The 26742-nt window shown below is 32.3% G+C and overlaps 1 protein-coding gene across 6 annotated transcripts in view; it reads left to right on the forward strand.

The window, feature by feature from the left end:
• Positions 1 to 26742, forward strand: part of PDS5B (PDS5 cohesin associated factor B) — a 192954-nt gene that overhangs the window by 98786 nt on the left and 67426 nt on the right. For all 6 annotated transcript variants that reach the window (XM_032880024.1, XM_032880027.1, XM_032880026.1 and 3 more), the window contains exons 11-18: positions 2010 to 2155; positions 4270 to 4421; positions 5614 to 5727; positions 12137 to 12218; positions 15134 to 15182; positions 17383 to 17522; positions 19196 to 19311; positions 24462 to 24567. In XM_032880024.1, coding sequence (XP_032735915.1) covers positions 2010 to 2155; positions 4270 to 4421; positions 5614 to 5727; positions 12137 to 12218; positions 15134 to 15182; positions 17383 to 17522; positions 19196 to 19311; positions 24462 to 24567 — 905 coding nt within the window. The remainder of the gene's footprint in view (positions 1 to 2009; positions 2156 to 4269; positions 4422 to 5613; positions 5728 to 12136; positions 12219 to 15133; positions 15183 to 17382; positions 17523 to 19195; positions 19312 to 24461; positions 24568 to 26742) is intronic.

Consider the following 26742-nt stretch of genomic DNA (forward strand, 5'->3'; position numbering starts at 1 on the left):
TTAGATTGTTTATTTGAATTTTTCCTTGCTTCTTGAGGTAGGCCTGTATTGCTATAAACTGCATGTTTTTTGTAGTTGGCTGAAAGATAGCCCTGAAAAATCTAAGGTTCTAACTAGTTTACGTGCACTATTTCAAGCATTCCTTCTATTTCCAGCTGGTGTCTTGAATTTCTAAATGTTTTCATGGTTCTTCTACCCTGGAAATGAGCTTATTTATTATTTTCTTCCTTTTTGGATTTCATCTTTTCATTTTGTTTACAAGTGCTACATCTGCCACAATTTTGTTGAAAACTCTGTTTTGCTGTGATCTTTTCTCTTATACTTGTCCCTTTTAAAAGACATTTTCTTAGGATTTCAGGAGTGAGCTAAGATTAATATATGTTAGACACACATGTTTGTCTTGCCTTTCTTGACAGTGTTTTTGTGAGCTTCATCCTTGTGCCTTCAGCCACATTTTGAGGGACATGGCTATATTGTGAAGAGTAGTATTAGCTGCTTTGTCATGCTAACTACCAAGAATTTCCTCTTTCTCTTTTGTTTTCCTCTGCACAGTAGGGATCTGTAAGTTAATAGTTCTGGTATATATCTGTTTAATATGAATGACTTAGGGAGATTGGGATGCATCTTAAAATTGATGGTGTTCTCATTGGTTTCGTCTTAGTGGCCTCTAAGAATAATATCAATTGCACTTGAAACAAGTAAAGTGCAAGATAAAACTCCCATGTTTATCTTGGTGGAGAAATGAACTTGAGATGTATTTAGCAGGCTTCATTTGAAATCAGTACTTAAAGTAACTTTCTTTACTGAGTTAGGTAAAATTACACTTCAGAAGTTTTTTTTTTGTGGAGGGGTGACATATGACAGATGGTCTTTCTCATTTTTGGAGATAGTTTCTGTTATAGAATGCTCATGGTGAAAATGCTTAAACCTAGGCAGTGGTTTTATGGGTGTTTGTGTTGTAATTATTTGTTAAACTGTCAATTTATAGGGAAGTAAATCCATTTACAATCATAAGCACTATTTGCTGTATATAGGCATAGCTAGACATACTGCTTCAAATCCAAACAATGAAAATTTAGCTTACTGGTCTTATAATAGAAAGTGAAATGATATTTTATTTGTTATGTTCATGTTCAGTTGTGGTACCTCTTCCTTACGCCTCTAATATATCATTACTGAAGAGTGTTAATTTTTTCTTTCAGCTCAGTGTCAGATCAGAACTGCCATGTTTTTGACCGAATTTCAGGTCTTCCTCCAGTCACTCCTAATTGTTAAATGTTTAATTTCTTCTATGTTTCCTTTGCCTTTCTAGTTTAATTACATAGACTTTCCTTTTGGTGTTTCCTGTAATCTTACTGCTTGGTGGATGGTATTTTAATTTTGTTCTTTCTGAAACCTTACTCAGATAAGGGATAGAAGCTTAAATATTCTAGCTTTTTCCCAGTAGAACTACTTGACTTGAATATTTTAACTATTTAAACAAAAATAGAGGGGCACCTGGGTGGCTCAGTGGGTTAAAGCCTCTGTCTTCAGCTCAGGTCATGATCCCGGGGGTTTTGGGATCCAGCCCTGCATGGGCTGGGCTCTCTGCTCAGCAGGGAGCCTGCTTCCCCCTCTCTCTCTGCCTGCCTCTCTGCCTACTTGTGATCTCTGTCAAATAAATAAAATCTTTTAAAAAAATAAAAATAGAAATGAAATATTTGAAGTCATATACTTCTTAGTTCATTTGTATGGTTTAATTAATGAGGTTAAGAACTCCTTAATACACTACCCTGACCCCCAGATGGGGAGGGGTTTTAATACTCAGTTGCGTGTAAACTAGTATATTTTGACTAAAGGACTAACCTTCATGTCTATGCCCTTTTCTCCTCTGCTCTTAATTTTGAAACTTTGAACCTTCTACTTAGGTTTTGTTTTGTTGTGGTTTACTTACCAAGGACTTACGCAATCTTTTAAAACATATTAATTCTTAAAGTTCAATTTTAATAAAATAAAATTTTGTCTTTCAGAATATCTTAAAGTGAGGTCACATGACCCTGAAGAAGCTATTAGACATGATGTTATTGTGTCCATAGTTACAGCTGCTAAAAAGGATATTCTTCTGGTCAACGATCACTTACTTAATTTTGTGAGAGAGAGAACATTAGACAAACGGGTAAGTAGGAATAATAATTAGTAGTAGGCAGCTTTTACTTTGCATACTTTAAGTTTAGTAGTATTTCATTTGGAAATATTGAGATTTAAATGTAACTTGCCCTTTTTAGGAGGCATTTTAATATTAGTATTTATGAGAACATTTTATTTTTTTGTTATATTAAGTTTTGTTAGGTTTATAAATTGAGATTATTTGTTCTCATCTTAAAAATGAGAGGGCTCTAAATGGTAGTCAGATGTTTAGCCTGGACACTAGTTTTAATAAATGACTTGTAAAGGCCTCTGGCACAACTTCTTATGTTGTTGTTGACTCTCTTCTGTTTCTTTTCACATGAGTATCAGTTGATAGTCCTTTAGCTGGTTGTATTATAATTTCTGTGGAGTAGAAAATAACATGTTTTCAACTTTGCAAAGCTAAACCTGGCAGAGCAGCATGCTTCCAGCCTATCTTCTGTGACCCTAAACCTTTCCCCTTGAGTGAGCACCCACTAGCTGCACTCAGTAATCAGTGGCTTCTTAAGAGAGGTATAGTGTCTTCTTATTCTTGTATTCTTATTGCCTGGCAATATTAGACACTCAGTAAAGTATGTGAGTGAATGTTCATTCTCTCCTCATCCCCATTACCTTTCCTTTCTGGTGTGGGTTTTACTGGATTTAGGCTTGAATAATTTTGGTGAAGGATGAAAATCATTGAAGTATTTGGGGGTTAATTAACAAAGAAAGCGGGAAGCCTGTTGGTAGTTGTGAATAGTTTTGACTAGCAAATACATCATTTTAATAGTTGCTTATAAGTTTGGGTGTGCCGTCGTCATCATTTAATGCTCTCTTTGGTAATGCTGTTTGTGGGTAGAGGACAGATGGGCAGGAATTGCATAGTTTTCCCTCCAAATCTATAGGTATTAGGAATAAATTATCTTAACTAATAAATTTAGACTTGTCTTTTTTGAATATTTCATAGAGTATTAATGAAAGGTCCCAAAGGCATAAAGAAGGAAAAGGAGATTTGCCTTGTGGTAGGATAACAGCCTTTTAAGTGTTCAAGTAGTCTTTTTCTTTGTTAGACTTGGAATTTGAGCTAAGTATCTGTGTATTGTTGGGTTCACATAAATTCATATAATTTTTGATAATGTTGTATTCATAATAGGCCTCCTTGGTTGATTCATATAAATATTGAATATCAAAAAATAATGGAATATGTTTATGTTCTTGGCAGAATTAGAATATGCTCTATCTTTAAATTCTCCTTAAAGCAGCAGTTTGGGGAATTAGAGATAAGACAGAGAATAGAAAGTTCCTACAAACATATTGAAGTCTTATTTTATGAGTAAGGCTTTTTGAAGTCTTTTATTTCAATATGTATCAGTGGATGGATGAGATAAGGACTGTTCTTAATCTGCTGTAAGTAATTGAAAGAAAAACCAAGGGAATAATATACAATGAATGACAGACTGCAAAGGAAAAAAAAAAAATCTGTGCAGCTTCATGAAGTTCTAAACATTACTAACATCTTACTGATTATAGTGCTGTTTCTGTAAAATTAAAGAATAAACTCATCCCAAGATAATTAAGCAGTATTAGATATACTAGCAAATACGTATTTTAAGAAAATAGTTGAATGCATTCCTCTTACACTTGAACTTGATTCTCAGATATACAAAATGAACTGAGTGTCTTTACTTAGCATTTGATAAAACCAATGTCAGTACCTTTAATTGAAGTATATTTAATATACACCATAAATGGAAAAACTGTATAAGGGATAAGTCACAATTAACTCATTCTTTGCCTGTTAAAATTTTGTAGCATACTTTCTCTTACCAATTTTCAGTGACTTCATGTGATGGTGATTAATGTTTGTTTTTTAGGGGTAAATGATGGGCTTAGGATATTAAAGCATTAAAAGTTTTTGCATGTTGATATCTCTGTACCGTACATAGTAGATATATTAAAATGATAGTTGTGTTTTTTTCATAGTCATTATAAATTGATATCTAGTAACTGAGGAGTGATGAAGAAATATTGTGTAAAGTAGCTTAAAAACAAGAAAACAGACTTTCCTGAAATATAATGTGAACATTTTTAATTTTAAGAAAGCATTTTTGTTTTTACTTTAAGTGGAGAGTGCGCAAAGAAGCCATGATGGGACTTGCCCAAATTTATAAGAAGTATGCTTTACAATCAGCAGCTGGAAAAGATGCTGCAAAACAGATTTCATGGATCAAAGACAAATTGCTACATATATATTATCAAAATAGTATTGATGATCGGTAAGTTAAGGATACCATATGTAAAATATATGGTGCTTTTGATGTATTTAGCTGTTGATCTTTTGTTTTAGGTAAACTGTTTTCTTTATAACTTTATAGTCTCTCAGTTTTTACAGCAAGTTAAAGCTAGTGAGTGACTAGTTTTCTTCCTACCAAAGCCATAAATGAAGCAATAATGTGCATATACCTTTAAGGAGGGATACAGTTTTTAAGTTCATTTTTGTATACTATTTTTAAACAGCGGTACTTAAGAGTAGAAATGTGTATAATCATTTAAATTTTATTTCACAGGTTATTTTTCAAATAAAATGTTTTCAAGTAAATGAAAGTACAGCTTTTGGATTTCAGACATTTTAAATAAACAGTTTTTACTGAGGGATAAAAAGACAGTTTATAGTTTTATTTGAAACACATTATCTGAATATAATCATATTTTTCTTTTGTAGTATAAGGTTAGATCTTGTATGGATCCTAACCATTTAGTAGTAAATAGATCTGTGAATCCTGCTTGCAGAATTCATTTCACTTGCTTGAATTTATTTTAAATTCTTAGATCCAAATGGTCTTACTCATAATAGATGAGAATGAGAAAATTAAGAACCAGTAGGCCACCTTACAATTTTAAGAGTTACAGTAACTAGAAACTGGGTATCTTAGATTAACTTTATTTAAGAAACTTTATAGGTATTATTTTTATAAAATTAACATTTTTAGACTTTTTGAGTGTGCAACATCATTGCATGGGAGATTTGCATTATTTGCTAGTACTTTTTTTTTTTTTAAACTGTTAACCAGGTCTTTTCATGATGTTTACTCAGAAGAATAAAAACTCAGAAGAGTCTTATTATGTCTTTAGAAATTTTAACTTAGAGATGCTTAGAATTTGTCATTTGGAAGGACCTGGTTTTTTGACACTTTATTATTCAGATAAGGAAATTGAATCCCTCGTATATACTTAAGGTTATGCAGAGGTAGTTATCTTAGCTGGGTATAGAGTTATTGCCAGTACATTCAGCTAAATCTTTTTTCAGTCCCTCTTCTTATAGAAGGAAATCATCAATTTGAAATCTCATCTCCATACAGAAAGTAGAAACTTGTTTTATATGTATCCTTTGTGTGTTTTGGAATTTTATATACAAATTCAATACATTAAAAAAAAAATCATTACAGTACCTTCTCTGTGTTTTTGCAGATTGCTTGTTGAACGCATCTTTGCCCAATACATGGTTCCACACAATTTGGAAACTACAGAACGGATGAAGTGTCTATATTACTTGTATGCCACACTGGATTTAAATGCTGTGAAGTATGTTTCAAATGTCAAATTTTGTTTTTTTTCATCTTTTTCAGTGTATTGGATTTTATGGGGAAAACCCCCACAAATGTATTTTTAAATGTTAACAATTTATGTAATGCTAACATTGTTTAAATGATCAGACACAATAAAATACTTGGCTGTTTTTTCAAAGGTACTGCTATCAACAAGGGATTAACAAGGATTTTTATAAGCAATTAAAACATAGAGCTGATTGACATGGAATCTTTCAGGATTTGATTTCTTTCCCCAGACATACATATTGTCGTTTCAAAAAGTATTGATGTACCTTTTTGTTTGTTTTCTTCCTTAAGGCATTAAGAAGATCTATACTGAGAAAATCCTACTGCCTTATTTTAACCTCATGGTCATTTGAATTTTGCTGTAGAGCGGTAGAGTACATATTTTGTGCTGTATAACCTCAGCATCTGTTATAGTTTGGCATATGGGTATGCACAAATACATTTTAATGACAATTTTTCATTCAGAAAATACTTTTGAGCACCATTATATGGAATTGGCATTTTGGATATGGAAGAGACATTACTAATTGAATCATACTGATGGTTAGGAAATTGAAACCTAGAGATTGATTTGCCCTAGGTTTTAGAAAATGTAGGTGCTCTGCATTCCAGCAAATGTCATTACAAGTGGGGGATTAAATGTTCGGAAATTGAAATCTAAGGAGCTGCGTATAATTTTCATTCCTATGTCTCCTTAATGGGACTTTGACTTCTTCCATGGGAATTATTATATGTGCCAATTATAACTTTCATAGAAACATTGAAGAAAAGGAGAAATGTAAATTTCTTATTATTTGTTGTACTTAAGGCAGAGGAGTATATATTATCAATGGCTGCTTTTGTGCTTTAACAGCAGAATTGCATAGTTTCAACAGAGACTGTATTGTATGGTCCATAACATTTATTATCTGGCCTTTTATAGAAATACTTGCCAACCCTTCATGTAATTGATATTTGTCCTGTTTTTCACATGGGGAACTGAATTCCAGACGTCAGTTAACTTGCACAAAATCACACAAGTAGTAGGAGACAAAGTCAGGATTTGAACTCTACCTGGTTCCAAAGTTCATTCTTTTTCTACTGCATACAGTGAATTATGTTACTACCATATTTAATTGATTTTAAAACAAAATTGTCATATGCCAACACCTCAAGAATTAGAGTGCATCCTTATCTTCATGGTGCAATTGATGGCTGATTAGAATGAATGAGAATAGCATATATATATATACTTACTTGAGACAACCTAAGTGAAATCATAGTCTAGGCTTCTTGACTCAGCTCACCCATCTTTCATGAACAAAAATGAAAGACCCTCTTAAGCAAAAAATGAGAGTCAACCACTCATATATCCTATTTGAGAAAATTACTAGAGTAAAAGTTTCTTTTGGCAAAAAAACAAAATTCAGAAGAAAGGAATAGGCTGTAAGAAGTAACAAAATTTCCAAACACTTCTGCAGATCTAAATAATCAGTGCTTATAAAAACAACAATGCCAACACCACCAACAATAATAATAACAACAAAGTTTTCTTCACCAAGGGAAGGAGGTGTAGAGTAAAAAGTAGGTTAGCATCTGGGCTGGTATTTAGCCAGCACACACGTCTTGGAACAGTATGTAAGATCTATTGAGAGTCCCTAGGATCCTCTTCCCACCCATTTTCCCCTGTGCCTGGGCATAGCAGAAGGACCTTCAGGCTGTTCTACTGCCACCTGTTCTGATTGATTGGTGCTGCGCCTTTGTGAAAAAGTTTGAATACTAGGTAGATCCTATAGGATAACAGCATGTAAGATGGCAGCTAAAATGTTCTGTGGTTCTTTTATCTTAAAAGAGTGAGTGAGGACAGGTTTGTTGATTAATTAGGCTGTAAATTAAGTGTACAAATTAAAAATTTGAGTTTCTTTAAAGGAACAGAATTAAAATGTTGACTTCTAAACCCATAGGAGCAAAAAATAATTAATGAAAACTTTAATATGAGGAATGGAAAAGAATCGTAATTGTAAAGGAAAATACTGAAAAGCAGTTATAAAACTACATATACATATATAAGGGGTACCTGGGTGGTTCAGTCACTTAGGCATCCCACTTTAGATTTCAGCCCAGGGTCCTGAGATCAATCCCTGCAATGGTGCTACCCCTCCACCCCATACTCCTGCTTGCTTATGTGCTCTCTCTTCCTCTTTCTGTCTCTCAAATCTTTAAAACAAAGCCTATATATATATATATATATATATATCAGATATTATTCATCACTTAAATAACAAGTATGTTTGAATTAGAAAGTAAAAATGCTAATCATGAGATACACTGAAAAATAATGCCATGGAAAAGTTGAAAGTAAATTCCAATCTATGGACTAATAGATTCTATAAAAATGGTTGGTAAGTGAATAGATTTTTATCTGTTTTAAGTTAAAACACTTAAGGTATTTATATTTTTTGAATGATTTTTTAAAAAATTTAACCAGCGTTTTGGAATTAACCAACTGTAAATCTAATACTTAACATTTTATTACCTTAATACTTTACATTCATGATTTATTTTTCCAAAAGTCTTTACATTTATTTTTATGAAAAATTTAATGCACACAGATCACATAGGAGTTTCGAAGCATAGTGATAAAGTAAATATATCTTTGAATCTACACTCAACTTGTGAACTCTTCTCCCTTTTATCCTCCTGTCTTCCACCCAGAGGAAACCGCTAGCTTAAATTATTTATTTTTCATTTCCTTTTAAAAAGTGGGTTTATCATGGGGTGCCTGGGTGGCTCAGTCAGATAAGTGGTTAACTCTTGATTTCAGCTCAGGTCATGATCTCAGGGTCCTGGGATCAAGCCCCTTGTTGGGCACCACGCTCAGCATGGAGTCTGCATCTCTCCCTCTCCCTCTGCCCTCACCCGCTCTCTGTTTCTTTCTCTCAAATAAACATACAAATAAATCTTTAAAAAATAGTTTTATCAAAAATAAAGTTTTACATATATGTATGTATCCCTCAATACCGTATTTTTACTTGTTTTTGAACTTTATGAAAGTAGAGTAAGTGTGGATATAGTCTTCTGTGACTTTTCCCCCTTTTTTTTTAGGTTCCTAAGATTCATGCATAATATTTATAGCTTGTTGGTCATTCATTTTCTGTGTCTTCCTAAACATTATCAGACATCTTATTTTTTGTGACTCTTGGGTCTTAAATTTTGTCACATCTTTGTTTCATTTTCCTGAATAGTAATAATCTTGATGTTTTCAATAATGTTTCTAATCTTATCAGAGTCCTCACCACTCTGTATTGTAATATCTGTCTTTATTCATTATACATTACTGTTCTAGCCCAGAAGTCATTTGAATTTATAACTCTAATTAGTTTGAAAAGCACTTAAAAATAGCTGCTTGGGAGGCAGGTTCGTGGTGAGAACTTATTTGATCTTTCTTATTTGTTGAAAGAACCATATATTTTATTGTGATCATGTTCTTTTGGGGAAGACAGTACTTTCTGTATTTAAAAGTTGGTATGTATCAGTTTTAAGCAAGTCCCCAAGTTAACTAATATCTTTTTTTTTTTTTTAAAGATTTATTCATTTGAGAGAAAGTGTGCACATGCATACATGCCTGCCCAAGGCGGGGATGAGGGAGAAAACCTTCAAGCAGATGCTCCACAGAATGGGGAGACTCACAGTGGGGCTTGATCCCACAGCCCTGAGGTCATGACACAAGGCCAAACCAAAATTTGGATGCTTAACTGACTGAGCCACCCAGGTGTCCCCCTAAATATCTTGATTAATGAAAAAGAGAACAGAGGCAGGCTTGAGTACTCTCTAATCATGGTGTGTGTTGCCACCTCCCCCACGCTTCCTAGAACAGCTTGTTAATGGCAAGAGTTAGTGGTAGTTTCAGGTGTTGTGGTTGTGATATCTTTCATTAGGCAGGCTCTCATCTAGACCCAATTTTGTACTGCTGAGTCTGGTGGGTAGTTTTGCCAACTGGGAGCGGAATGCTGGAGGAGAGTTTCTCTTCAGCACTCGTACAGGTTTCTGATAGCCACCCAATGGTGGCTGTCTTTTTCTTTGAGTTAGTGCAAAGCTCTAGTGAGAAGACTAGACCAGTAACAACTGTAAGAGTATCCATTCTCTAATCAAGTTTTTTGTGTTTATTTAGTGACAGTGCTGGAATTCAGGCTCATATTAAGTTATATTTGTCTTCCAGTTGTAGTAATATTATGTCTACTCTTTTTTTTTCTTTTTTTAAAGGATTATTTAGGAAGGCAAACACAAAGATAAATTGTCTTTGCTGCTTAAGATAATTTTATTAAAATGCTTGAGAGGATGGTTTCCCTAAAAATATAATACAAAGACTTAGTGATGGTCACTTTTTGATTAACAGCCATAATATTTTATATGGAGCTTTGGAATTGCTTGATATTTCATCTTTAATAAATAGCTATTAGAGGTGTAATAATTCCTGCTTTAAGTGAAGGCAAGTTTCAAAAGTCCAGGCCTGTCAGAAGTTGTAAGTAATCATGAAGTGTTAAGAAGCAAGGGACAATTCATTGACTTTGGAGTTCAGGAGTAATTTCACAGATGACTACTCTGTTTTTTGAAAATTATTTTAATTATGTAACTCTACTTAGTTATGAGATTTTTACAGTCCTCTGTATACTGGTCATTTTTCTTTAATGTCTACATGTATAGTTATTTTAATTTAGCTTTTAATATAAAATGCTGCTGCTTTGCCAGTACCATTTTGAGATGACTACTGTAAAGGAATTTGTGTCCAAATTTAAACTATTTTATTTCCATAAAAGTATCCAAAGGTATTCTTAAAACAGAATGTTAAGAAGGAGAATGAGACTTTTTTAGCAATTAGTTCTTGTCTATGAAAAAAAAGGTGTTTTTTTTATGCTTTTGTACTATATTACAGTTTTATGGCAGTGCTTAATATGTGTGATAGGGGAGGTTAATCGAAGTGTAAGTAATTCAAAACAAAATAATAAAAAGTATTTGGTTTTGGAAAATTTCCTTTCAAATATTAAACTGTGTGGTTCTGAATTCTGTAACTCAATATTTAGTAACATTAACTGCTCTCATGATTTATGTGTATTTTCTTGAGTATGTGTGTAATTTCTTTTTAGATTTAAATTTCTGTCTGAAAACAAAAGTATTAAGAGGACATCAAAAATTTTGCCGTACAAAAATAATATTCACTTACATGTAATAATATGTAAACACATATATTTATATAAACTAATGAATATATAGGATATAAATACTTGTACATGTCAAATTTATATAGTATAAATATGCTTATATGTATTCTATATAGGATGTGTAGAATATATAGGTAATATATATTATATATTATATAATATATAATTATATATAGATTATATATAGATTATATATAATATATAATTATATATAAAATTATATATAGATTATATGTAATATATAATCTATATATAAACTATATAGAATATATAGGTAATAATGTTTTATATAATTTGTATAAGGAACATAATATGTTACTTAGTTAACTATGTAACAGCTATATTTCAGACTGTAGACCTCAATTAGTCCTTAGAAATCTAAACACATAGGCGTGCCTGGGTGACTGGGCTGGGATTCCGCCTCTTGGTTTTGGCTCAGGTCATGATCTCAGGTTGTGAGATCAAGCCCCCTGTCAAGGTCTGCTCAGTGGGGAGTCTCCTTGAGATTCTCTCTCTCCTTCCCCGCCTCACATTTTCTCTCTTTCTCTCTCAAATAAATTAATCTTAAAAAAAAATCTAAACATAAATTCTACCTCTAAACAGTGAGAACTTGAGGATAAATAAAACAAGTGAGAGCTTATCATTTTTATTTACATTGATTTATACATTTTAATTTTATTATAATGATTAACTGTATACTTAACTGTAAGTACATAATATACACTTTTATAATAATATACATAAACATGTAATACATATTATATAAAGTTACATTATGAGCATTTCTGTTTTAGAAAAAAGTATCCCGCATTCTCTCAGCACAAACTCTTTTCTGTTTGTGGCTTTGATTCCTTTTCATCCTGCCTATTACAGGACCTTACTCCATCAAATATTCCTTTATTTCTCAAGTTTATAATCTCTATAGATTATTCCTATACCCTAATTTATACACATATTGTAGTTAATGATATAGATATCCCTTCACATGTTCATACCTCTTATATTTTCCTTGCTCTTTTGCTCCATACATCATCAGTTGCTTAGTTCTGTAAAGTTTACCTCATCTCTGTCATCTCTTTTGTTAATTTCAACTTAAAGAAAAAAAAGAAATATATTTGGAATATTCTGGAAGGATTGTTATTGTTTTGTTATTTAAATTTATGTGTTTGTGTTTTGCAGGGCATTGAATGAAATGTGGAAATGTCAAAATCTGCTCCGACACCAAGTAAAGGATTTGCTTGACTTAATTAAGCAACCCAAAGTAAGTTAAATGTAATGAAAAATTTTCCTTTGATGATAAGCTTTGTAAAATGCCTGTATTTTAGTTACTCTTTATCATTGCTACAGTGTTGTTGGACAGTTGTTTCTGTGTGGAACTGTTCTACTGGAGAAGCTATGATCTCTAATTTAGAACAATGAACTTTTTAAGAAACTATAGAAAAATTCAAAGTTTAAATTTACTATATCTGTAAAAGGTGATACACAACAGGAAAGAGAATATATGTCTTTGTACTCAGAATTAAAGTTTTTTTGTAGCTTTAAAAAAAAAAACAGAAAATGACTGTATCTATTGAAAGCAAAGAAAGTAGAGTAAATTTGCACTCTGTCTTGCTGCCCTAAAATATTCCCATCGTGTAGTCTTGTTGTTTTAGAAAATTTTCATGTTATGTAATTTTAATTATGTATCTTTATATTTTTACTTAGAATTAATGTTATAGTAATATTAATGTACTACTTAGTTTTCATAATTATAAGTTAATCTTGGTATTCATCCAGTTGATGTATCATATTTTATTTTTTAGACTTTTAGAATGATTCTGGGTGTTCTTTTTCCCTAGAATGTTGTTTGAGAATGTTCTATGTAGGCCAGTAAAAATTATAATTCATCAAAAAAGTAGTATCAGTTCATCAAAAAAAATATAAAATGCCATTTTAAATTGCATCCAAGGAAATCTATAACACACAAAAATAATAATATACTATTATTTTTAATTTCTTTTCACTCCTTAGTGAAACCCCCCACATTCTCCCAACCCCCCACTCTAAAACAAAACAAATACTGCATGCTTATAGAACAGAGGTCAAGAGAGAGGAGTTGTTTCATGTAAGGGGAGGCTAACAGTAACCTCTTTGTTTATGGTTTATTGAAATCTGTGATTATTGAGTATATTGAACCTGCTAGAATAAGTTTTTTCTTGTAATAGATGACTTAAAACTAATTTTAGTGATTCTGCTGTTTCAGTACTTTCTCTGCCAAGGAACAAAATTGGAAACCTCCAATTAATTTAGTGTGCTTCAGCCTGTAAACATGTATTTTAGTCATTGTTCTATTGCAGTAAGTTAGTGTGTTTCAGTTAATAAGCTCTGGATAAAGTGCTCCTGTTTGCTACCTAGAGCTGTATTAATTTACTTCCTTTTGGTCAAAGTTGCAAAGGTATTAATTAAAAATGCCAGATGTTTTTATATGTATGTCTCCAAAAATAGGCATTACTGAAGTCATACAATAGCAGTTAGGTAGTATGTTAAGTGTGCCCATCATATGTTGAATAGCATTATGTGTGAGACTAAAAAAAATAATTTGTTTTTGATTCTCACTGTCCCTTTAAAATTTATTTAGTGGGAACTTCTTCCCCTTGTCTGTTGATAACAACTTGGGAGGGTCTCGTGACTTCATTCTCATAAGAAATAACAAACTACAGTCTCAAATTCAATTAAAATGTTTTAATGTCTTCTACGTAGTGGAATTTTTCTTTAAATTGTCTTAAAATAATTACTGAGTTGTCCAAAATGAAGAGAGAATTCAGAATAATTACTGAGTTGTACAAGTTAAAGAGGGAAGGAATTCTCATTAATGTGACATGGGGTTGAAGAAGAAACCAAATGGAAGAAGATGGTAGTCCAAAGTGCAATTAATTCTAGTGAGAGGAGAATTAATAGTCTCTTATTACTTAATATTCACTTTATACCAAGAATTACAGTAGACGTTATGGAGTTAAAGGTAGAAAAAAATACAAAGCTGTGTTTATCTTTTGGATGTTTATTTTTCTCCCTATTTTACTAGGAAGATTCTTACATACTTATTAATCAGTATTTCTTTGCCTTCTTCATTATTCAGTCTGATAAATAGTTTTATTCTTATTTAGTTCAGCACTATAGCCCTTCTACTTTATTTAACTAAATTCATTTGCTCAGTGTCACTCAAAGTGACATTATTTCCAGTATTATACTTTTGTTGATGCTGTTTCATCTTAGCAATACCTATTTTCTCCCCAAATTAAACAACAGATCTTATATGACTCTAGACAGATCTATTCAAATACTTTAAATTCCAATTATTTGGGAATTAACTCTTCTATTTTATGTTTTGTCTTTTGCTTCCTCTTAGCAAGCTCCTTCTGAATAGGGATGGTTTATTTGTGTATTTATTTGATTTGTTGCCTTCACGCCAATGTTTTTCTAGTTCAGTATATTATACAGAGTTGCACAAAGACATGTTTTTTTTAAAGAAATAACACAAACTTGATGCAGTGAATAACTAGTGCTCTTAGAAATATCTTTTGTACGTGTGACTTCACAGACTATTACATGGGGTACAATGTGGTGAACATACTCATTCACTGAAATAATACTAGGTTGATATGACAAGTAAGTAGCACTCTTAGAAAAATCTTTTGTACATGTCACTGGCATCCTTTTGAATTTTCTTTATCCAGTGTCTTCCCCGTATGCTTCATGACTATACCTTATAATCCTCAGGCTTAAAAATTTTAGGAACATCTTAAGTCATTGAGAATTACATACTTGTGAACTTTTTGTTTGAGATAAGCTTAAAACTTGAAAACCAGGTAATTTTTTTCCTTTTTTATACTTAGTTGCCTGTTCTTTCATTGCTAAAGAAAACAAAATATCTCCCTGTTTCAAAAGGTTAGTGTAGTAGTCTTCTCTTTTGTTTAGAGGATGACAAAACAGGGCAAAGGGGAAGAGATGATAGTGGAGCATTCACCTTTCATTCACTTCGTGGAGTTTAAATGTAGCTAAAAAAGGAGCTCAGAGTTGTGGTGGTTGAGGCATGGGCCTGAAGCATTAGTAGGTTATGCTTATCTAATTTTCTGAAGGGTATAATGAAGATTATTGTTAGGAAATATTAATTTTGCTTTTTGTGTGTGTGTTTTACAGACAGATGCCAGTGTCAAGGCAATATTTTCAAAAGTGATGGTTATTACAAGTAAGTTATTTCAAATATTACATGTAAATTTAAGGTTTAATTGAAATACTTCTATTTAATAATTTGAAGTGTTTCGTGGAGTTTCATTTTAGGCTATGATAATATAGGAAAAGAGTGTAACGTGTTTTTGATTTTTTTTTTTCAACAGACAACTCAGCTTCAACTTTTTTTTTTTAATTTTCATTTACTTTGCTACACTGAAGTTTTCTTTTTCTTTTCTTTTTCTTTTCTGTTGGTATGAGAAAGAACTGGAGAAAGGATTTATTACATAAATTTATTTTTGGGAATTCATTCAAATTATTGCATAAGCTTACTGTGAAAACTGAATTTGTGCTTTAGTGTTGCTTGCTCTAATGTGAATCTATTTGAAGCCAATTTTCTTCTAAGCCAAAATTTAAAGTGTATACCTAATAATTACAGAAGAACTTCTTTGAAAAAAAAAATACTAATTTGCTTTTTTGCTTTCAGTGAAAATGTTATTTAATTGCATTTAACAGTAAATACAAAAAGATTGTATAGCACATCTCTTTTGTTTGGTGCAAGGATTGGGTAAAGTAGCTGTTTTTGTAGAGCATTTGCTTTTCCTCCTGCTTTAGAGATCACTGTCTATAGTATAGCACATGGGCAAAGCGAGTATCAGGAACACCTGGAGGAACATTTCTACGGAGCTTCCACTTGGGAATAGGGAAGAGATCTATCTTAGATGGATTTCTGAGATGTTAACAAATGTTCCAAGATGTGTATGGAAGTAATGCTCAGATACTGAAGAGAACAGTAACCTAATTAACTGTGTTTTAGACTAACTGATAGGCGTTTTAGCATGAGTAGTGTTTTAAGACCAAAATATCTTTTAGTCTTGGGCAGATAAACATAAATTAGTTTTCAGTTTCTTTAGGTAACTTAAAGCAAGTGATTTTCTGTTGTTGCTTTTTAATACCTATTTCCTTGTTGTTTGGCTCTGGATACTATCTTGTAAAGGAGATCATCTGTATTTTTTCTATTTTTTAACCCTGTCTGTTTTCCCAAATTCTGTTCTGAGGAATCCTGGTATCCTGTAGGTGTTAATAGTATGGTTAGAAAAAAGGGTTTCATGGTCAAGTATTTTGTAGAATGCTGAATTAAAGGTTTTTTTTTTTTTTTTTTGCTTCTTCCCTCCCTTCTCCCTCTCTCTGTCTTCCTCCCACTCCCCCCACTCCCAATTCTGTTTGTTTCTTGAATGGTAGACCTTATTGTAGCCTTTAGTATGATGCCCATACATTATGGAGGGGCTGTAAAGTGACATCTTCCAAAATTATTTGAAGACAGTACAGTAGATTTTTTGTATTCTAGAACTATGAAAAGATCATATTGTCAAGTATTTATAATAAGGACACTTTGTTCTTATTATCCTCAGTGATCTAGATAAGACTTTTAAAATGTAATTTCAAAGTTACATGTGAACTTGAAGACTGCACTTACTGCATTTGTATTTTAAGATTTAGTTGAATTTCTACAATTTTTATTATAGTCCATAGTTCTATATTATAATTTCTGTTATTAGAAGTAGCCTAATCTGGTCCTCTGTAACAGTTGTGAGTAGCCCCCCCCCCCCCCGCTCCCACCCCCAAAAGACAGTAGGATCAACATTTTACTAGCTTTCATGTTTTGATACATCATTTATTAGGAGGGTGGTATAAAAATCTTTGATTCCACAGGGGTTTATCCTCTCTCATGCATTAATGACATATCTAGTAGTAACACCCGAAACATTTTGCTTAGCATGTGTTATTGACTGATAGCTTGTGTATGTGAATTATCTCTGGATGGGTTAACAAATAGTTTCTTAAAGGTAAATCTTGCTGATCTGTTCTTGTGAGTTACAAGAGAACAATGTACACAAGCAGCTTAAGGAGACAATAATAAATTGGTATCATCAGGTTTAAATAGTTAGTCCCCTTACATATTATAAGGGGTTATTTAGAAATAGTTCAGTCTCTCTCTACAAAGGTGTTCCTTCACAGTATTCTTGTTTCATATTTCTAGAAAGCAGAATTTTATGAAAGTTAACTATTGAAATGCTTCCACAACTTCTAATTAAACTAAACTGAATTTGTAAATTAGGATTATTAATCAAAGTAATAAAAGAATGAAAAATGTAGATCCTTTATTATTTTGAGAAATTTCTAAAATGGTATTTTTACTGAATTTTAATTTATTTAAGGAAATTTGCCAGATCCTGGTAAGGCTCAGGATTTCATGAAGAAGTTCACACAGGTGTTGGAAGATGATGAGAAAATAAGAAAACAGTTAGAAGTACTCGTTAGTCCAACATGCTCCTGCAAGCAGGCTGAAGGCTGTGTGGTAAGGAGAGACATTGAAAAAGAGCTGATGTTTGGGGCGTCTGGGTGGCTCAGTTGGTTAAGTGTCAGACTCTTGATTTTGGCTCAGGTCATGACCTCAGGGTTGTGAGATCCAGTTCTATGTTGGACTCCATACTGGGTGTGGAGCCTGCTTAAGATTCTCTTTCCCTGTTTTCCTTCTGTCCCTCTCCCTGACTTGTGTGTGCTCTGCTCTCTCTCTCTCCCACCAAAAAAAAAAAAAAAAAAAAGCCCAAAACACAAAAAAACTAATGTTTGAAGAGCCCCCAAACTTTTTTTGACTCCTTTTAGGAAATAATTTATATTCATTATGTAAAATATGCATTATTTTACATAATATTCATTATGTAAAATTTTGACCCCCTTTCAAAACAAAATAACTTCTATTCATTTATGTGGATTTTGTATTCATTATGTGAAATTTATATTCATTATGTAAAATACCACAAAAATGGCAATAAACTAAAACCCCTTTATAGAGACAATTACTGTTTAATATTATGGTATATATCTTTCAAAGTAAGATCATATGCATACAGCATTGTACATTTTACTTATTTTTATTAGTCTTTTACCATATTACTAGCAGTGGAACATACCACTGATTCTAAGTATCATAATTGTTGAACAGTCACTTGTGTTACACATTTAGATTTTTTTCCTCTGTTTTTATTTAAGGACCATTTTAGTATCTTTATAGCCAGATAATTTTTTGCATTCTTGGTTATTTCTTTAGGATAGATTCAATATTGGCTTCTGTCATTATTGGAAAGAAGCAGAACTCCAAGGAAAACATAATTATTTTGGTAGGATTTGTATTCTTGGTTGCTAGTCATCTGACCATTTTTTCTTCTTGGGCATATTAGCCATTTATATATATATATTTGTAAATTGTATGTTTTTAATCTTTGCCTATTTTTCTGGAATGACATTTGTCTTTATCTGTTGATTTGTTAATCATGTATGTTAATTAAGCTGCAAATAATTTTCTTTCATTTGTAGTTTGCCCTTTCATTTTATTTATGATGTCCTTTACATACCATAGTTTTATTTTTATGTAGCTGAGTCTATCAGCAGACTCTTTAAGGCTTTTACATTTTATGTCCTGCTTACAAAATTCCATTCTATTGCAAGTCAATGAAAATATTTACTAATATCAGTATTTCTCAATCTGTTGCCCATGCATCTTCCAAGAGGCTTACAAAAAAGAAAAAACGTGATTCTTGGCTCCACCCCAGATTGACTAATCTTTACACTGAGGTCCTGGAATCTGTTGTTTTTAGCAAGCTTTCCTGATAACTCTACACTCTGAAGTTTGTGTCTCCACTGAACCTGATTTTATTCTTTTGTATTTGTTTTTATCATTTTGGAATGATAAAATGATTTATCAGGTCAATCATGTTTTTATTCAAAATATCTGTTCAGTTATTTCAACACAATATATTGAATAATCCATCTTTTTTCCTGTTAGTTGAAATGTTGCCTTTCTCATATGCAAAATGTTAGTTTGGTTTTCTGGACTCCTTCAATTCCTATTGATTTATTTATTCCAACACCAGTATTACATTGTTTTAATTACTTTAGATTCTTAGTATTTTAATGTGATGTAATTTTTTAAACATCTTTTTGTAATATTTTAAAAAATCTGCTTCACAGCGTGAAATAACTAAGAAGTTGGGCAACCCCAAACAGCCTACAAATCCTTTCCTGGAGATGATCAAGTTTCTTTTGGAGAGGATAGCACCTGTACACATAGATACTGAATCTATCAGGTATTTTTATCTAAAAATATTAAATTTTCATCACTGTTCATTCATGCTTTAGTCAGTTGCTTTTGAGTACCTGCTATACACAGGCACTTACCTGTACAGATTTTTGTGTATGTGAAATGGCTATAATACTCATTTATATATCTGTATGTATATATGTTCATACATACGTATGTGTATGTATATGTACATGCTTGTTTGCATATATCTGTATATATTTAATTTTTCTTATTTTAAGTATTATTTCATTTGGATGAGAAAATACGAGTTTAAGCCTGGTTTCTATCTGTTAACCAAGTATATCAGGAATTCCTCTTTTTAGTTAACTTGCATAGTATAGGTAATACAATTTATAATTATACCCTCAGGAAAAGAAAATTAGGTGAATATGTTGTAAAGCAGCATATGATGCATTTTCACAGGTATTTCAGACCTGAAAGTGTTATTTTTAAAACAACCCTCATGTCAGCTTTGACATAGATAACTTTGACATCTTGGAAAATGCTTTCTTTTTATGGCTGTATTCCCCTATATAAAATGTTCTTTTTTTTAAACATTTTCCTAAAATGTTTCGACTAGTTGAAAAAATAAAGTGCTTACAGAATGTGTGTATGTATATATATAAAAATAACATCCTCGTTTACTGGTCATCAGTAGTATCTTTTAGAGATATATTAGAATCTAGATAATAATATCCTGTACCCAATAAACCCTTTTTCGGGATTTGTTTTGCTTAGGAGGGTAGAGGGTGTAGCTTTTGGGCTGTGATCCCCTGCAGAGTAGGGAGACCCTGCTTTGGATACCCAGTAGTCACTTTGGACTCCTGTTGCATTCAGTTTTCTTTTTTCTTTTTTTTTTTTAAAGATTTTATTTATTTATTTGAAACAGAGAGAGAGAGAGATCACAAGTATGCAGAGAGGCAGGCATAGAGAGAGAGAGGAGAAAGCAGGCTCCCCGCTGAGCAGAGAGCCCGATGCGGGCCTCGATCCCAGGACCCTGAGATCATGACCTGAGCCGAAGGCAGAGGCTTTAACCCACTGAGCCACCCAGGCGCCCTGCATTCAGTTTTCATTTGAAGAAGGGGTTCTATGGATTGAAAAACAATATAAAACAAAAAATCAGAACCCCTTATTAGTATAAGGAAGACACTGAATCAGACTGAAACTCATTCAATAAATAATCCCATGCTTTCTCTATTCAGGGCAATGCTAGTTGGTATTGGCAAAGCACATTTTTTTTACTTTTCATTAACCCATTGTCTGGCAATGGAATAAAGAATTTTAATCAGGAGTTTATTTTATAGTTTCATAAAATTAATGCAAATAGTGTTCAGAAGACTGAAAGAGGCTTTCTCTAAAGGAATAGTATCCGACTTAAGAGGAAGGATGGATAAGAATTTGTTTTTACAGAGTTGGGAGAATGAATATTCTAGGTACTGAGATTAATGTAAACCAGGCTAACTGGACTGGAAAAGACAAGGATATTTAGAAAATGGTGACCATGGGAAGATATAAAAGTGTTATGAGATAAAGCAAAAAAAGTAGTTGAGGTGAGATTGTGGAAAGCTTTTAAGGTCTAACGTTAGGGCTTTTACTGTATTCTTCAATCTATTGAGAACCCTGGATGCTTAATGATGGATAGGAGGAGGGAAGTAGAATGGATAGACTGTTAAGGTGTTACAAATTGTCTCTGGATGCTGGTAGTGGGATGGAAAGGGAAGATTATATTTGAGGAATGCTTTAGTAGGTGGGTTATCTTACTGGAAATGGGGAATAATGTTGATGAGGAGTCAGAAGTATAAGAGCTGAAGTCCAAATGATGAAGCACATAGTAATACTTGGAAAAGAATTAAGGGAACTGATCTGCTTCTTATTTGGACATGACAAACAATTAAAAAATCAAGGCAAATTGAGCTTAATGTGAAACTGTGAGAATGGGATTTGTTCCCTGGGCATGAGATCGTGTAGAAAGTAGTAAAAAGATTAAAAGATCATGGACAGAATGTTGGAATTTTGTTTTTCAACAACAGAAAAATCACAGGAGTATAAGAACACCAGGTTATTGTAGTGTTTTGAAAGTTTAAGATGGAGAAAGTTTTAACAAGTAATGTGTACTATGAACAGTCAGACTGAAATCTTTGGCTTTATCATCAATAGTTTGTAGTGATGTAGAAAGTATGTCAAAACATAAATAATAGTAACAGGTAGTAGCAATTAGTCCTTATAAAGTACTTGGAATGATTCCAAATGTTTTACACGTTTGCTCATTTTTCTCTTAACCGTGTGAGACAAGAAATGTTATTATTCCCAATTTACAGATAAGGAACAGTGAGTTACACAAATGTTGAATAACTTTTCCACTGCTAAAAAGTGGTGAATGGCATTGAAACCTAGGAAGTCTGGCTCCAGAGCCCTCTTGTTTAACCACCACAGTATTAAACTAGGTCTCCAGAAAGATTCCACTCTTAGTCCCTTGTACCAGTAGTCAGTGTTCAGGTCACCTAACTCTCCCTGATAGTGGTTATTAACCTTTTCAGTCCTTGCCATTTCACAGGTAAATGGTGATACTCTTTTTTAAAAAATAACAGTGTGTCACTAATAAAGTTGAACATTTTTCTTCCCCATATATTTCTTGGTTAATTGTTTTTTAAAAAATTTTCCTATGAGGGGCTTGGACTTGTCTTTTTCTTATTGAATGTAAGAATGCTTTATAAAATAAAGGGACGCTGGGGTGGCTCAGTCAGTGTTAAGCATCTGCCTTCAGCTCAGATCATGATCCCGGGGTCCTTGGATTGAGTCCCACATCATGCTCCTTTCTCAGTGGGGAGCCAGATTCTCCCTCTGCCTGCGACTCCCCCTGCTTGTGTGTGCTTGCTCTATCTCTCTTTCTCTCTCTCTGTCTCTGACAAATAAATAAATTAATATATCTTTAAAAAAATCCTTTATTAAATAAGGCTATTAATCTAGTTCAGTTGCCTTTTAAATTTGTATAAATATATAATAAATACTATTAAATCTATCAGTTATTTCCTTTATGATTTTTCTGCCTTTCCTTTCATACTAGGTGGTTATTTTTTTTCCACTTAAATCTTTAATTAGTTTGGAATTCATTTTAGGGTAAGACGGAAGTAGATATCCATTCGTTTTTAAAAAGGCATATCGAAGCTAGTTATATCAACTCCATTTATTGAAAAATTCTTCCCAATTAATTTGTAATTATTTCCTTACTATAATATAAATTCTTGTGTGGTTTGGATGCTTACTGAATTTTTGCTTTGGTTCATTTTTCTTTTGAGGTGTTAATGAAACATTTTTATTTTGTTGAGAAAGTTCTTTGGTTAATTGTTGGTTAATTTCATCCTTCTCCCTTCTGCTAAAATTAATTGGCTGCTCCCAAACGTTAATTGATTTTTCCAGTTGAACCATAGAATGCATCTGTTGAATCTTGTCCCATACCAAGTTGTGTTCCCCTAATAACATTTGGAGATTTAGTGAAAAAATGTCATGACTTATCTGGACTTACTCAAATCTTGTGTTCCCCTTCATGTAACTGTAGAGTTTACACATAGATTCTGTGCATGTAAAACTTATTTTATAATTTTAATTTGTCATTGTGAATAGATTTTTCCCCTCTCTGTATTCTTTGGGTGGTTTTGGCTGATATAGAAAAGCACTACTGATCTTTTTGTGTTTTGTTGGTATCACTTCACTGAACTAGTGGTTTTTTTAATAGTTTTTCAGTTGATTAATTTTGGTTTTACAGGTTAATGCTTTTTCTCGCAGATTTTTATATGACTGGCTCCTGTTCTTTGGTCATTAGCTCAGTTGTATCTCTTCAGACATTCCTTTTCTGGCTAAAGAATTTCACTTCTTGTTTTTGCCTACTTTGTGGTCATTATTGTTCCCTGATTATATTTTCTGTGTATTTGCTTACTAATTTTTGGCCTTCCCTCACCAGATTTGAGAGCTTCATTCATGCTTTTTGTCATGGATGAAAATATTTTCTAAATATTTAAATATTATTTGGGATAGTTGGAGCTATGACAGTTGATTAATCAAGAAAAATGGGCAGAAAAGAATAAAACATTCTCAAAGATATCTGCTGCTAAGGTGTCTGATAAATTTAAGAGGACCCTGCAAGAGAGACAGATATGTTTGACTCCTAGCTTGATCTTCAGTTTGAGTTCATGATATTTTTGTAGAAACATAGAACAACTAAACATTTTGAAGAACATTGAATAGTTGAATTTTCCTGCATTTAATACATATACTATGTCTCTAACGATGGTGTATGTTATTTATTTTTTATAAAAAGAACAAATACTTAAAAGTGTGAATGACTGGTTTAGATAATTGGTATCAAATTATAAGCGTTTATTTTAAAAGAAGCTAGGTATGTTTTTAGAAGAAAATTTCAAAGCATATTGTTTCCTTTTTATTCTAATTTCTAGTGAAGTTTTATTATATATCTGTTATCTAGGTATTTTGACACTTTTCAGGAACAGACCTGTGTGTTTTTGGCTCTCTCAACAGTGCCTGACACATAGTATTACTTGGTAAATATTTTGAAATTGCTTAATGTTGCCATTTATTCCTTATTTCAGTATGCTTGTTCTATTTACTCAAGCAGTAATGAATTTCAGATAATTAGAAAACACCTATTCTTGTGTTTGGGCATAATTCTTCCATGGAAAATACAAGAATAAAAATATAGGTAGCATTAATAAACAGGCGTGACTCAGTTGTTAAGCATTCGGCTCAGGTCATGATCCCAGGGTCCTGGGATCAAGCCCTGCATTGGGCTCCCTGCTTGGCAGGAAGCCTGCTTCTCCCTCTCCCAGACCCCCTGCTTGCATTTCCTCTCTTGCTGGGTCTCTCTCTGCCAAATAAATGAATAAAATCTTAAAAAAAAATAGCAAATCACATAATATGTGGACTTCATTTGAATGGACGGGAAAAATGGTATTTTTGAAAAGAAGTATCTTAAAATGCCTATTATAATTTTTTGTTTTGCTGTGATGTTTGGGAAACAGCTTTGTCAAATTTTTATGTGTTTGGATGTGGTATATATAGAAAATATTCATGATTATTTTTCTTAGACATCAGTAATAAAGAACAGTTGAAAATATGACAATTTTTTTTGTCATACTTCAGTGCTCTTATTAAGCAAGTGAATAAATCAATAGATGGAACAGCAGATGATGAAGATGAAGGTGTTCCAACTGATCAAGCCATCAGGGCAGGTCTTGAACTGCTTAAGGTAAATATGCTATGGTGAAATTAAGTGCCAATTAGATAACTGTTTAACATACATGCAGTATATATTTTTTATTCTTGAGATTTGCTTCTTAAGTTTTTATAGAAACAAGTAAAATTTTCTCAAATCTTTTAGGTAATTTAGAAATTGCACATTTTCTCTAACATGTAAGCTAAATATTTTCAGGTTTAAACTATATACTGTAGCCTACCTATATTAGTATTACATTACATTAGTAATGTATTACATTACTAGTAGTATTACATTAGCATTACATTAAAATAGTGGACCATAGGGGTGCCTGGGTGGTTCAGTCGTTAAGTGTCTGCCTTTGGTTCAGGTCATGATCCCAGGGTCCTGGAATTGAGCCCCACATTGGGCTCCCTGCTCGGCGGGAAGCCTGCTTCTCTCTCTCCCTCTGCTGCTCTCCTGCTTGTTTTCCCTCTTTTGCTGTGTCTCTCTCTGTCAAATAAATAAATAAAATCTTTACCAAAAAATAAATTAGTGGACTATAATTTGAAGTTTTCATTAGTGAGCAAAGAAAGTGCTAGTCCTACCAAACATGGAGCCAAATTCTTCCTAAAACTTCATTTTATCTTTTGTTAGCTAAAATATACTGCTGCCTTTTACTTATTATAAAAATATCAGCTAATTATTGACAACTTAGAAAATATAAAATTATAACAAAGAAAACATTCATAAGCCTATCACACATAAACGTTCCTTTTATTTTCCTTTTAATCTAGAAGAAAACGCACACTTCTATAGTTGAGATCAGACCGAATATATACAATTTTGTATCTTGACTATTTTCCCTTATTAAATTATAAACACTTTTACCACTGTTTTTTGAGGAAGTGTTTTTAAGAGTGTCAAAAAACAGATCTGATTTATGGCTGTCATTTAGTAGGTGGATACTTTTGGGTAAGTTCATTGCCTCTACTTCCTTATCTGTATTGGAGATAATAATAGCCCTTATCTCACAGAGGGAGGACTTAATTAAGTCATGCTCATATGTTTCCGAGCACAGTATCTGGCTCATAGTAAAAATATAAAAAACATTTTTTCAAATGGTGATTAGTCCACTTTTGCAGTGCCATAGAGTTCCCAACTATTTCCCTTGATATTTAGATTTTTCTAATTTTATTCTTCTTATAATGATGCAAGGATAAATATATCAAAGATCCCTTGCTGATGTCTTCTTTTTTTAAATACTAGAACACAAAGAGAATACTTTTCAAAAAGTTTAGATGTATATACTTAATAAAATTCCTTTACAGAAAAATTATACCCATATATAATTCAGTTAGCAGTATGTCTTCACAAACATAGAATATTGTAAATCTTAAAGAGATTTTCTAATCTGATAAATAAAAATGATGTTTTTATTTGTGTAGTTATTGCAGTGAGGTATAGTCATTAGTGTTTTTCCTATGGTGAATTCATTATTTTTATCCTGTGTTTGTTTTCTCTCTATTTTAATCTTATGTTCATTTTCTACTGACATCTCAGCTTTTTGTTTTTTTTAACTGATTTGAATTTTTTATTCTCCTTTTTTATGGGACATATTTGATATATATTATAGAATACATTTTGTTTTTTATGTAAGTTATAAGGTAAATACAGTGAAAAGTAAATAAGATACTGACTCGAATAGAGTACTAACGATACTGTTGAAGTTCCCTGAGTAGTTTTTTTCTGTGATTCACTTCTCCCAGGTATAATTGTTCTGAATTGTTCTGTTATTTGGGGTTTATTATTCATTCTCTTATTGTCCGTTTAGTTTTATCATCTGTGTCTATCTGTGTATCTCTAAGTAACATCACTTATTTTTCTTGTTTCTGAATCTTACAAATACAGTATTATACTCAATGTATTTTTCTCCTGCTTGCTTGTTTTTACATTCTGTATTTTGATCCCAGTTGTTTATTTTAAGCTTAGAAATGCTGTCTTGTTCAGAAGATTTTTATTGTTTTTGTTTTTCAATCTAAAATATAACCCATCTGAAATTTATTTTGAAAGTATGTTTTGTGGGGGAGGGTCTAATTGGATTGTCTCCAAATAGCTGTGTATTTTTATCAGAGACTATTTAATGAAAATCCCATCCATTTTCATTTTCTGTTCCTTCTTTATAATTTATATTACTCTATATAATCCAAGTTCTTATATATGCTTGGA

The sequence above is a fragment of the Lontra canadensis genome, unplaced genomic scaffold (assembly GCF_010015895.1).
Source record: "Lontra canadensis isolate GAN:19392208 unplaced genomic scaffold, GSC_riverotter_1.0 scaffold67, whole genome shotgun sequence".
NCBI classification, from domain to species: Eukaryota; Metazoa; Chordata; class Mammalia; order Carnivora; family Mustelidae; genus Lontra; species Lontra canadensis.